Below are 14488 nucleotides of genomic sequence, written 5' to 3'. Positions count from 1 at the left end.
ATGGAATTCTCTGCTGCTTCACGATCAGCAGAGAAATTTAAAAATATAATGCTGTGCCTTTTATTAAATTTCTGCAACCTGCCTGGTGAATATTCATCTTGCTAGATCATTATTTCATTATCAGCATACCTCTAAGCGACACATGTTCACTCCGACACTGATGAATTGACTCTTTCAATAGATGATCGAGATATTCATTTTTCGCTTTATGCAGTGTTTTTCTATTTTGCATTAACTTCTGTTCATTACATATGTGAGGTCACTTCTCAGAACTTTTTGTGGAGCACAGAGACCTGTGCATCACTTGGGAACCTTCCCAGCACCTTGTGAAATTTTCCACTTGAGGCTCAAAAAAAAAACTTCGGATTTCGGAGGTTCTTGGATTTTGGAATTTCAGATAAGGGTATTCAACTTGTATGTATAACTAAATTCGTACTGCAAATGAAATTTTCAGTCATTCCTGCAGAAGTTTGAGTGGGAATAAACCCATCACTCCCAGGTTGGCAGGTTGTTCAGGTCCGAGCTTTTCTGTCCATAATTGGGCTAAGAGGACCAAATGTCACATTTTGAAATTTGCTAATAATACAAAATTTGGTAGAGGGAGGAGATACTGTAGCCTAAGAACAACGCCTGTTAGGATGGGAAACAGCTTCTTCTCCCAGGCCATGAGACTACTGAACTCACTGCTACCAGACAGGTCTCATCAAATATGAAGCACCAATAGCGTTATACTGTTTACATTTTAAATTTGTGTTGTAAATGCGCCTTGAGCTAAATATCAGTCTTTTGGAATATATTTTATTATTTGTTATTTTACTTGTGGCAATATTACTTTGTGTTGTGTGTGAGTTATAGGTACTGTACTACATTTTGCACCTTGGTCTGGATGGAGGAATGTTGTTTTGTTTGTTGGTGTACATGTACAGGTATATGACTGAAAGACAATAAACTTGGACTTATAAGAGGATATTTTCAAGCTGAGTTAGTGACAAGAACATGGCAGCTGTGATATAGCACTGAAAATATGAAGTTATCCATTTTGGGTTCTTAAAATAGAAAGGCAGAATATTTTTTAAATAGTAGGAGAATAGATAATGCTAATGTTCAAAGAACCTGTTGATGTTCTACATAAAGCCAATGTGCAGGTGTAGTTAGTGTTAAGAATAGAAAGTAACATGTTGATCTTTATTTCACGAGGATTTAGTACATGAATAAAGATGTTTTATTGCAATTAATTAAGACCTTAGTTAGACCACACCTTGAGTAAAATATACAGTTTTGGTTTTCTTACTTTCTTCATTTAGAGGTTGATGAATCATTTAAAATAGGTTAATGAATTTGTTTTTGGATATTGTGAGGAATCAAGAGAAATTGAAATAGTAAAAGAAAATTGAGATAGGAGATCAACCATGTTGCACGGTAGAACAGATTTAAAGATCAATAGAAGAAGGTCAAGCCTCTATAAACTCTTGCTCCTATATCTTATGTTGTAAAGTCATATTCATATAACATGCAAACAGGCTATTTGGCCCACCACTTCCACCCATCTATATTAATCTCTTCTTTCAGCATTTGGCCCTCCATACTGAGGCAATTCAAGTACCTGTCTAGACACTTTTATTATGCTTATGTTCTCAAGCTCAAACTATGTCAAACATGGAGAAATGTATAAAAAAGGAACAAATAATAGCAACTGGATGAAGTCTGTAGCCTCTCAATAACTTTTCCATTTAGAACAGGACCATTGCTATGGAATGAAACTAGCATATATGGAATAAGTTGCACAGGTCAACGCAGGTCAATTTCACTTGGAAAGAACTGTAATTTATATAATACCTTCTCAGAACATGGCTCCACAAACTGCAATAATAAGAAAATTAACAGTTTTGTTTTGACAGTCTTAGCTGAGAATTGTAGCTGTGGAAATGCATTGAATTGTTAACCCATTTGTAGCATTAATAATCAACCCACTCAACATAGCAGAATACTATGTTGCACAATATGACACATGGTTAATACAAAACATAATTTCAACATGGTATTTGAATGGCAGGTTGATTTGCCACTGTAAATTGTTCTTAGTGTATATATTAGAATCTGGAAGAAGCTGATGGCAATGTGGTGAGAATAAAATGGGATTAGTGTAGGAATAGTGTAAATGGGTGTAATTGGTGTGGGCACTATAGGTTGAAGGGCTTCTTATGTGCTGTATAATTCTATGACTCTATAAACATGAACAGTGCCATGAAACATCTGAAACATTTGAAGCAATGAAACATCATTGCTTTCCAACAATAAATGTTTCTCTCATTCTGGCTTATCAGCAGCTTCAGAAAATCCAAACAAATGGAATTGTAATAAAGCTCATCTGTTCTATTTGGATAAGTACCCAAAAGTTTAAAAAAATATTGTAGCTCTATGGGAAATTCGTGAGGTAGTTTTGAGTTGTTATAACCTTAGGGCAAATTACCAGCCAATTGCTTAATTTCCAAGAAATGAAATATAATTTTGATCAGCTCAAAATCTAATTATCCACCTTTGCACTATATAACACGTTTCACTTCCATTAACAGTAGGAAATTCTAAGATAACTCTTGTTACACCAAGTTCAATGGATCTTTAATCTGGATTGTTATGAACATAAATGGTCAAACTTCATTTTAAAAAAAAGTTATTCGTATATAGACATTAAAAGACTGAAAACTGACCTAATACTTTAATTAGTAATTCCATGCAGGTTTGGTTTCTAGACAATGCAGAGCCAACCTTGGTGTTTATGGACAGATTAGCAATCACTCTTATCAACTTTATTAGGACGTCTTCCACCTCCGAAAGTTTCTGGTTTTTAGATTCAATTATTCCTTTCTTGTTCTGCATCTTTGGTGAAGTAAGTTTTATTTGAACAGTTAATTCTTGATACATTTGGAACAAAGTCAGTAACGTTTCCACGCTGTACTCCAGTTTGTACAACTCCTCTCTTGCTTTATTGTTCTTTGCAGTCATATTTCCCAAAATAAAGACAACACGGACTACTAAATCCTAGGAAGTGAAAAAACACATTATGTTGAGATGAACTCAAACAGCTTTGCTATAAAATACTGAATTTAATTTTGCACACTGTTAAAATCAAGTGAATCCTGTAGCAAGCCTTGCATTTAATTTTATTTTCAGAACTTCGAGATGCCCAAAGCACTTTGTGGTCAATTAAGTAAATAGAAGTGTAGCCATAAGGGATATATTTTCTTTCAGATCGCTTTTGATGTGAAATGAGGCCATTCAGCCCATTGAGTCTATGCTGAGTTTATTCTAATTTGAAAAGAATACTCAAGACCTTCATTTCTCAAGAATTTTATTAAGAAGCCAGGCTTTGTCACCTACATTTATAAGTAGAACTGCACAAGTATTCAGGGCAACTTTAGAGAGGAAGAGGAAAGAAAAAGGCCAAATGTCTTTAATATATCCCAAACGACTTTATGCCAGTTTTACTTTGCAGTAATTGCCAAGGTGATAGAAACAGCAAATGAAATGAATCAGATTTTGTTGGTGTTGATTAAGTCACAGATTGCAAATCACCAGTTCCTCTTCAAATTAGCTCCTTTATTTTAAGCTGAAGAAGTTGCTGTATTTTAGTCTAACGTCTTATGCCTTGGAAAGAATTATATCACAGCCAAGCCTAGATGATATGATCAGTTTTGGACTGAATCCATGACCTTCTGATTCAGAAACAAGTTGAATCAGCTGAGTCAAGCTGAAATTATTAACCAGTTAGTTCACTGCTATCAAGTAATAAGGGATCTGTATTTGGATCCCCAGCATCAAGGACACCTTCAAAATGCAATGCCTCAAAAAGGTGGCATCTATCATTAAAGACTCCCATCACCCAGGACATACCCTCTTCCCATTCCTACTATTGAGGAGGTGGTACCGGAGCCTGAAGACACACTTACTGTTTTAGGAACAACTTCTTCCCCTTCGCCATCAGTTTTCTGAATGGACAACGAACCCAGGTTCTACCTCACTTTTCTTTGCAGTCTTTTTGCACTACTTATTTAATGTATAATATATATATTTAAAAATAAACACACACATTTCTTAATGTCATTTGTAGTTTTTTCCCCATTATGTATTGCGCTGTACTGCTGCCACAAAACAACACATTTCATGACAGTGATATTAAACCTGATTCGGATTCCAATGCATTTATGGAGCATTTTAATTTAAAGGTGAGCCAGAAACATTGTCTAAGAAGGAAAACTCATAGAAAAAATTAGTAAGAAAGCCCAAAAATGGATTTATGTTTCTGCAGGTCTTGTTTCAACTGCCCTAGATGAGAAATGTACCAATGTCATTTACATCCAATACAAAAACCACCACAGGGTGTTTATTTAGTGTACAGTATCCATGGGGGCTAGATACAAGAATGTTAGATGTTGTCCCACTTGGAGAACTATTAAGATTGGCCACGGCATCAAAGATTACGGGGAGAAGGTCAGGGTGCAGGCTGAGGAGAGGGGAGATAAAGGAGCAGTCATGACTGAAAGGCAGAGGAGACTCAATGGGCCAAAAGGCCTAATGCTGCTCCTAGTCTTACGGTCCAAGATATTTCAAAAATATGCAATCTGATAAAAAGATCTTCATGCTTGACAGCTGTATAACACAACACAGGTGTAGGATGCACTATCAGTGATAGTAGTGAGCTCCTACATGTCTTCACTGTGCCACTACATATTCCACGGCTGGTAGATTGTTAGCCGTGGGTGGTGGTGTGGGGGGGTGGTTGTTCAGGGATCAACTCATTTTCTGACAAGTCAGACTATAAAAGGAGATGACAAATATATACAGGAGGATAGCTTGTAACTGTCATGCAACTGATATCTCCTATGAAGGAAGTACTTCAGGGAGTAGAATAGGATAAATCTGAAGGCCTCTCTTTAGCTGACAGTGACCTTGTGCTTCTCGTTATCTTCCTTAACTCACTCACTACAACACAGACATACACTTGGCTGGAACAGTTTGAAGGGCTGCTTAAAGTAAGCTGCCAGATTTTTGTGTGCTTCACAATTCACTTCCACTACAAAATCTATTTCACTGAATTGCTTAGCGTACAAAAATGTAGTAGCTGAAATAAAAAATAGGATATTCTGCAGTTTGAATAAGTGCAGGAGACAGCATATGTACAATAGTATACAATGATCTGCAATGCCACCACTTCTGGCAACACTAGTGGAAATTTTCACTGTGCGTGCATACCTTTCACAGTCATTTGAAACCTGCATCAGCATTACTTAAAGAGGCTGAACTTGAGAAAGTCCCAGCCTGTAAAGTCCAATGCTGGGAATCCACAACAAAGTCAAAATATTTAAAAGTTTAACTCTTGACACAAATTTTCATCAGTCTTCAGTAAAAGCCTGTAGCAAATCCTATAATCTTTGACTAATCTACCATCCAAACCTTCCATAGATCTGCTGATCCCCCATCAAGATCAGCCAAATCATACCTACCCCACAATGATCTGCCAATATCACATTCCCTTAACTACCAACACACAAATGGTCTGATTTTCCCACCCAACTACCCACACAGAGATCTCATCACCCACCCACCCCTGAGTATTGGTCCAGCAGCCGTCCAGATCAACCTCTCTGCTACCAATCCAACAGTTGTAGAGCAAATTCCTTCACTACTACGATTATGAAAACTTCAGTCAGAGAATCCTGTTTATGTAACGTATTTAGATTTTTGTTTAATCAAGTCATCCTACAGTGAGGTGGATTTTATTTCCTTTACTTTTGTTCCGACATCTTGAGTCAGTTGCATAATGTTAGCACAAGTTTAATACACTTTGTGGAGTCTCCTTTAGATTTTGATTAGCAGTTCAGGGAGAGTTTGTAGAGATGTTTCATGTGGTTCAAAATATTGACTTATTCTGAAACATTGATAACTTAGTTGACTGATTGTGAATATCAGCCTTTTTTTGTCTTTTTTTTTAACCATAAATCACAGCAAGATTGGAACAGTGCTTAGAATATAGTATATGAATATCTTTATCATCAAAGTTACACAGTGTGTTCCTTGTTCTTCAAAGACAGGAATATTAATATTGGTATTGATATAGGTTATTATTGTTACATATACCAAGATTCAGTCAAAAGCTCTGGTTTCAAAAGATACAGTTAATACTGGAAGGTCATTTAGGTTTGCCTTGGAATTTATGCATAGCATTGAAGGGATAGGGACATACAATGACTTCAAAAACATGCATGCATTGTTTTAGACTTGTTTCAATTAACAATTTATTCCTCTCTACTCCATATGTGGATATATCGTGATTTCAGATTTCCAAGTCACACATTGCCTTGTATTATTCCTATAATTTGGGTTCCTGACACCTAATATTCATTGTAACGTGGTCAAAATAAGGTAGATAATCTCTTTCTACAAATACATATAGATATCTATGTCCTAATTTACAAACCCTACATTGTGTAGCACAAGAATAATGTCTCTTACAACTATTAACGCACACTAATCCCTTTGTGATTGACCCCTCTAGGCCCAGCATATCTGATATAAAGCTATGCATCTTCACACAATTAGTCCTCTTCATTTATGCTAATAGAATTTTAACACTCATACAAAAAAAAATAAATGTAATGGTCCTTCACACAATCTCCCAAAGAAAAAAATGTTTCTTAACAACCTGACTTAAACTTCAAAAACACTAATAGCCACCTGTGAATTAAATCCCAGAAATGTCCCAAAACATATTCTAGGTGAGAGTAAGAGTTTGGCACGGGCTAGAAGGGCTGAGATGCTCTGTTTCTGTGCAGTAATTGTTCTATGGTTATATGGTTATATTATCACTATTGCTAAACCAGCAGCTTTTTATCAAAATTCATCCCTGTTTCCCAATTTAATACTCCTTCCTGTAGCATGCACAGTTAGCACAGTAGAGGGTTAACACCTCTGCACAGAGACGTTGGGAGCATTTCAAGAAAAGGAGTTCACATGCAATATTATGAAAAATTAGTTTTTTTACACCAATTGTTGACTTTCATGAACTTGCATGAAGCCTATCCCGGGGACCCAAAATCAAATACAAATTTTCAAGATCAGTACTAACATCTTTAATCAGTCAAATCTTCTTGCCTACAAAGTCTCAGTGTAGGAGGAGCCAATCCAAAATAAAACTAGCTCAGACTTGCAGAAACCAAATTAAAGTGTGCTGAAATCTCCATTTAAATTAAAACAAACCAGACCCCTTTATTTCAATTAAGACTGGATGGAAAAAAAAAATTCCCTACTATAATCAAATTAAAACACCTCTATAAAAAATTGCTCCAGTGACTTGGAGCCAGACACAGTTGCTGAGTTTTGACTTCAAGGCCCAATTTTATGGTCAACTCTAATCATCTCCATTCCACTGGCAAGCAATTATTACCATTCTTTAGTCTCAAGTGTTCCCACTTAAAATCTAGCAATGGGTTTTCTCTTGCATCTATGTCAAAATTTGCTCTGTCTTCTGCATGACCTCAAAACTTAAAGAGCATCCATAAGATTTGAAACAAAAAGTAATTTAATCTCAAAAGCCAAGACATCTCAAAACACAACTAACTACAGAATGCTGGATGGTTTTAATATCATAGACTGTTGGATGGATGACATTGATCTTGTAGGCACATACATTTAAATATCCCCACACCAAGTAAAAGTCCAGCACCTTCAACTTTCCTATAATGAATATGGAGCATAGAACATTCTATGTTCATTGACATCGCAGGTGGACCAGGTGATGCAGAAGGCATTTGGCACACTGACCTTCATCAGGCAGGGCATTGAGTATGGTAGTTGGGATGTTTATGTTGCAGTTGCACAAGTCATTGTGGAAGCTGCTTTTGGAATACTGTGTTCAGTTTTGATCACCTGGCTGTAGGAAAGATACCATAAAGCTAGAAAGAGTGCAAAAGATATTTGTGTGGATATTATCAGGACTCAAGGGACAGAGTTATGGAGACAGATTGAACAGGTTATCACACCAATTTGTCTACCGTCATAACAAGTCAACAGCAGACGCCATTTTGGCTCTTCACTCACCCCTGGAATATCTGGACAGTGAAGATGCAGGCATAACGACGCTCTTCATTGACCATAGCATTGTATTTAACCCAATCATGCTCTCAAAACTAATCAAAAAACTTCAAGATCTAGGCCTCAATACCTCCTTGTATAACTGGGTCCTTGATTTCTTCACTTGCAAACCCCAGTCGGTATGGATTGGCAATAACATCTTTTGCTTATTCACTATGAGCAAGGTGCACTACAAGGTTGTGTGCTTAGCCCCCTGTTCTATTCGCTTTATACTTATGACTGTGAGGTCAAGTACAGCTTCAACGCCATATTTAAGTTTGCTGCAGACACCGCTGTTGTTGGCCAAATCAAAGGTGGTGACAAACTGGCACATACATAGAAGGGAGATTGAAAATCTGAGTGAGAGGTTGGTGCTATAGCACCACTCAACCAATGTCAGCAAAACCAAAATGCTGGTTATCGACTAAAGGAGGAAGAAATTGGGGATTCTCGAGCATTAGGGGATCAGAGGTGGAGAGGATCAGTAACTTTAAATTCCTGGGAGCTATCATATCAGAGGATCTATCTTGAGACCAACATGTAAATACCATTTAGTAGCTCCTGCTCTACGCGCTTTACAATGAAGCACAGCTCCAATGCCATATTTAAGTTTGCTGACAAATCAAAGGTGGTGACGAATTGGCATATTGGAGGGAGTTGAAAATCTGGTTTGAATGGTGCCATAACAATGTCTCATTCAACATCAACAAAACCAAAGAGCTGATTATTGGCTACATAAGGATGAAACCAAGGGTCTATGAGTCACTACTCATCAAGGAATCAGAGGTGGAGAAGGTCAATAACTTTAAGTTCCCTTGCTTTATCATTTCAGAGGATCTGTCCTGGGACCAGCATGTAAGTGCCATTACAATGAAGGTGCAGCAACATCTCTACTTTCTTATTTGGCATGTCATCGAAAACTTTGATAAACTTCTATAGATGCACTGTGAGAATAACCTGACTGGTTGCATCACAGACTGGTATAGTAACACCAATACCCATGAATAAAAAAGTGTACAAAAAGTAGTGGATACAGGCCAGTCCATCACAGGAAAAGCCCTTCCCACTAGTGAGCACATCTACAAGGAGTGCTGCCACAAGAAAGCTGGGTCCAGGGTAGGTCATCCGAAATAGTGATATCCAGGAATTTTAAATTACAGACCCTCTCCACCTCTGATCATCCGATGATTTCTGGCTCGTGGACTCTGATTTCTCTCTCCTGAAGTCTACAATCAGCTCCTTGGTCTTATTAACATTGAGTGAGAGGTGGTTGTTATTACACAGCTCAGCCAAGTTTTCAATCTCCCTCCTGCATGCTGATTTATCACCCCCTTTGATGCAGTCAACAACAGTGGTGTCATAGGCAAACTTGTACATGGTGCTGGAGCTGTACTTAGCCACACAGTCATGGGTGTAAATGAGTAGAGCAGGTGGCTAAGCACACATCCCTGCGGTGCTCCTGTGCCGATGGAGATTTGCAGCATATCTATGCGCTTAAGATGCTCTGTTGTATACCTCTATTGTATTTGCTTCCACAACCACCCCTGGCAGCAGATTCCAGGCAAGGACCCTACACTACACATCTCTTTTGATTTTTTTCCCCTCTCATCTTAAATGCATGCCCCCTGCTATTAGGTACTTGAATTCTGGGTAAAATATACCAGCCAGCTACTCTTTCAGTGTCTCTCATAACTTCATAAACTTTTATCACAGCTCCAGAGTAAACAGCCCTAGTTTCATCTTCTCTGTATAGCACATACCCCCATTTCAGACAGCATCCTGGTAAATCTCTTGTGCACCCTCTCCAAAATCTCTACGTTCTTCCTATAATGGGGCATCCATAACTGAACAGCATACTCCAGACGCAGCCTAACCAGAGTTTTGAACTCAGTGAAGATAAATATGCCAGACACTTTCTTCAACACCCTATCGATCTGTGTAGCCACTTTCAGGGAGCCATGGACTTGGACTTTAAAATTCCTCTGTACATCCATATTGTTAAGGACCCTTCCATTAACTGTATATTTCCCTATATATTTGATCTTCAAAAGTAGAACACCTTACATATGTTTGCATTAAACTCTATCTGCCAAAACTGTACCAATATCTGCAAGAAATCTATATTCCACTGTATCCTTTGGCAATCTTCTACACTATCCACAATTCCACCAATCTTTCTGTCATCTGAAAACTTACTAAACCACCATCAATGTTTTCATCCAAGTCATTTTTATATATCACAAACAGCAGAGGTCACAGTATGGGTCCTAGCAGAACACCACTAGTCATGGACCTCCATCTTGATTAAGATTGATCAACCCCTACCTTCTGTCTTCTCTGGACAAGCCAATTCTGATCCCATACTGTACATCTGAATCTTTTGGATGAGCCTACCATGCAGGAGCTTGTCAAATGCCTTACTAAAATCCATGAAGTCAACATTCACTGCTCTGCCTTCTTTGATCACCTTCGTCATCTCTTCAAAGTTAGTCAGACAAAGCTATGCTGACTGTCCCTCAGGCATTTCCAAATGCTCAGAAATCCTAGTGGTTAAAAATTCCAATAGCTAAAAAGACAACAAGCCAATGTCTATAAATAAAACTGTAATCTTTAGTCTCTTATTCACAAATCTTTTTAAGACTTGGTTTGCAAGTTTAGAGAAATTAACTAATCAGAAGGTGACAAAGGGTTAACAACTTTCAGCTCCGAGCGTGACTAACACTGAAGATGAAATGCTGACACATTTTAAAAGACAACCAAAGTAGCAGTTCCTGATTAATAGCAGGTAACATTTCAGAAAGCAAAATGTATAAATTTACATGCATTTGTGATTGAAATACAACTATTTCAGTGATCGGCCATGTTATAACAAAAGAGTTCAAAACTGGGAGAAAACAGATTACTTAAGTATTTAAACAGGAAATGGCGGGGGGGGGGTTCTATTTTCTGGTTATCAAAAGAAAGCCATTGTACAATTATATCCATAACAGATAAACCCCGAGTTGATGAAACCCCATATTTTCAGGCAGAATAAAACTAACCTGCTTTCTTTGGTGTTGGTGGAGGATAGTCAGAAATAATTGGTAGCAGCTGAAGCATTCTGACAACACAAAGCAGCAGTCATTGTAGGTTGAGAGTTTGCTACAAACAAAAAAATTATGTTATTAGGGTGGTAGTAGAGTAGTTTTGCTTGTGGTTGATATACCACAAGTTTCTCTGTCCTGCATCGTTTTCCTGAATGAAGTTACTCCATCCAAAAGCAAAATATTATAGCCTCCCAAATTAGTGTTCACGTTCACCCAAAATTTCTGTTTGAATCACTCCAAGATTCCATCTCTGCCAGAGGAGCTCTTAACAAAGTCATTATTGGCACCACAGTATTGTGATATAGGTAATATTCCTTGTCATACTTGATATGTCTTTAGTCTATGACATGGTTGAACACCATTTTCCCCCTCCAATCTAAAACTGTAGGAGATCTATATAACCTTAATCAGTCTGACCGAGATGAAATTTGGTCCTCGTATCTGAAATAAGCCTACTTGCACTTCCATAATATCACTCCCCGTTTAATTCCTATTATAACACTCAGGAGGAAGAAGAAGGAGAAATCCACTGGTCCTCTGGGCCAACTCTGCCATTCAATAAGATTACGGCTTATCTTACCTTGACTTGAATGCCACTTTCCTGCTTTCTCTTTCCATAATCTTTGACTCCTTTATAGCTCAAGACTGCAAGGCTTGATTATCTCAACACGTTCATGGCCAGTCTCTCCAATTCTCTGCATACATAGCTCACCCAAAACTATGCCACCAGAATCCCAATTCACACAGATCTGGCTACCGATTATGCTCCAGCTCACATCTCTTGTATTAGTCAAGATTCTAGATTGCTTAATGCCATTTTCTGTACACAAGTGTAAGGAGAACAAAATAATAGTTGCTCTGGATCTGATGCAGGACAAAATAAAAATACAAAAGATAAAGAATAATAATAAAACACACAATAAATACAAATGCATAAGATAATTTATATACATTGATTGTATGCTCATTAAATGACACGAGGCTGTACATAAAGTGACTGATGGGAAATAATAATGTAGTGGTGGAGTTAGTGGGGGGAGATGTTGATCAGTCTTGCTGCTTGGGGAAAGTAACTTTTTTTTTGAGTCTGGTGGTCCCGGTGTGAATGCCACATAGCCTTCTCCCTGATGGGAGTAGGACAAACAGTAATTGAACAGTGTATGTGGGATCATTCATGATGTTACTGGTCCTTTTCCGGCACCTTTCTATACAGTGCCTATAAAGGGTAGTTACCCGTGCCCCCCCCCCGCCCCGGAAGTTTCCATGTTTTATTATTTTACACAATTGAATCACAGTGGATTTAATTTGTTATTTTTTGACACTGATCAACAGAAAAAGACTCTTTCATGTCAAAGTGAAAACAGATATCTACAAAGTGATATAAATAAATTACAAATATAAAACACAAAATAATTGACTGCACAAGTATTCACCCCCTTTAATATGACACACCAAATCATCACTGGTGCAGCGAATTGGTCTTAGAAGTCATAGAATTAGCTAAATGGAGATCATCTGTGTGTAGTCAAGGTGTTCAATTGATTGTAATAAAAATACACCTGTATCTGGAAGGTCTGACTGCTGGTGAGTCAGTATCCTAGCAAAACTACACCATGAAGACAAAAGAATATTCCAAGCAACTCCATGAAAAGGTTACTGAAAAGCACAAGTCAGGAGATGGATACAAGAAAACTTCCAAGTCACTGAATATCCTTTGGAGTACAGTTAAGCCAATCATCAAGAAATGGAAAGAATATGGCACAGCTGTAAATCTGCCCAGAGCAGGCTGTCCTCAAAAACTGAGTGACCGTGCAAGAAGGGGACTAGCTCTGGAGGAGTTACAAATGTCAGTGGCTAAGATGGTGGAGACTGCGCATACAACTACTGTTTTCTGGGTGCTTCACCAGTTGCAGCTTTATGGGAGAGTGACAAGGAGAAAGCCACTGTTGAAAAAAAAACTCACATGAAATCTTGGCTAGAGTTTGCCAGAGGGCATGTGGGAGACTCTGAGGTCAGCTGGAAGGAGGTTCTATGAAACCAAAATTGAGCTTTTTGGACATCAGACTATATGTTATGTTTGGCGTAAGCCAAACACCACACATCGCCAAAAACACCCCATCCCTACTGTGAAGCATAGTGATGGCTACATTATGCTGGAAGGATGCTTCACTGCTGCATGCCCTGGAAGGCTTGTGAAGGTAAAGGATAAAATTAATGTAGCAAAATATAGGGAAATCCTGGAGGAACACCTAATGCAGTCTACAAGAGAGCTGTGACTTGGAAGAAGGTCTGTTTTTCAGTGGGATAATGACCTAAGGTACACAGCCAAAGCTACACAGGAATGCCTTAAAAACAACAAAGTTAATGTCCTGGAGAGGCCAAGTCAGAGGTCAGACCTCAATCCAATTGAAATTTGTGGCTGGACTCAAAGGGCTGTTCATTCATGATCCCCATGCAATCTGACAGAGCTTGAGCAGATTTGTAAAGAAGAATGGGGAAAAATGCAGTGTCCAGATCTGCAAAGCTGATAGAGACCTATCCCACAGACTCAAGGCTGTAGTTGCTACCAAAGGTGTATCAACTAAATACGGACTTGAAGGGGGTGAGTAATTATGTGATCAATTATTCTGTTTAATAATTGTAATAAATTTAGACCAATTTGTAGAAATTTGTTTTCACTTTGACACAAAAGTGTCTTTTCTGTTGATCAGTATCAAAAAAGCCAAATTTTATCTACTGTGATTCAATGTTGTAGAACAATAAAACATGAAAACTTCCAAGGGTGTGAATACTTTTTATAAGCACTGTATATATGAACTTGATGGCTGGTGCCATGGATGTGTTGGGCAGTTTTAACTATCCATTGTAGAGCCTTCCTGTCCACTGCAGTGCAGTTTCCGTATGAAGCAGTGGTGCTGTTTGTCAGGACGCCCTCTTCTACACATCTGTAGAATGACCTGGGTATGATTGTGTAGAGTCCGGCTCTCTTCAGCCTCCTCACAGTAGAGGCGTTTGTGATCTTTCTTGTCTCCGTAGGATGTGTTCAGGGACCATAAGAGGTTGTGTGTGGTGTGCACTCCCAAGAGTTTGAAACGGCTTGTAGTTTTAACTGCTGTGCTTCTGATGTAAAGGGAGGTATGAGTGGTGCAAATTCTTCTGAGGTTGATGACCATCTTATTTTTGTCTTGCTAACATTAAGGAAGAGGTTATTTGCCAGGTACCAGGACTTGAATTCTTCCTCTTCCTCTCTGTAGGATGTCTCATTATTGTTGGTG

At 38.2% G+C, this 14488-nt stretch overlaps 1 protein-coding gene across 4 annotated transcripts in view; it reads right to left on the bottom strand.

Moving 5' to 3' along the window:
• armc2 (armadillo repeat containing 2) overlaps nt 1–14488 on the bottom strand; it is a 102753-nt gene that overhangs the window by 16072 nt on the left and 72193 nt on the right. For all 4 annotated transcript variants that reach the window (XM_072246145.1, XM_072246146.1, XM_072246147.1 and 1 more), the window contains 2 exons: nt 11169–11268; nt 2709–3039 (listed from right to left, as the gene is read on the bottom strand). In XM_072246145.1, the coding sequence (XP_072102246.1) occupies nt 2709–3039; nt 11169–11268 (431 nt within the window). The remainder of the gene's footprint in view (nt 1–2708; nt 3040–11168; nt 11269–14488) is intronic.

The sequence above is a fragment of the Mobula birostris genome, chromosome 2, assembly GCF_030028105.1.
Source record: "Mobula birostris isolate sMobBir1 chromosome 2, sMobBir1.hap1, whole genome shotgun sequence".
In the NCBI taxonomy this organism is placed as follows: domain Eukaryota; kingdom Metazoa; phylum Chordata; class Chondrichthyes; order Myliobatiformes; family Myliobatidae; genus Mobula; species Mobula birostris.
The sequence above is the reverse complement of the archived record's forward strand: the minus strand, read 5'-3'. Positions and strand labels throughout refer to the sequence as shown.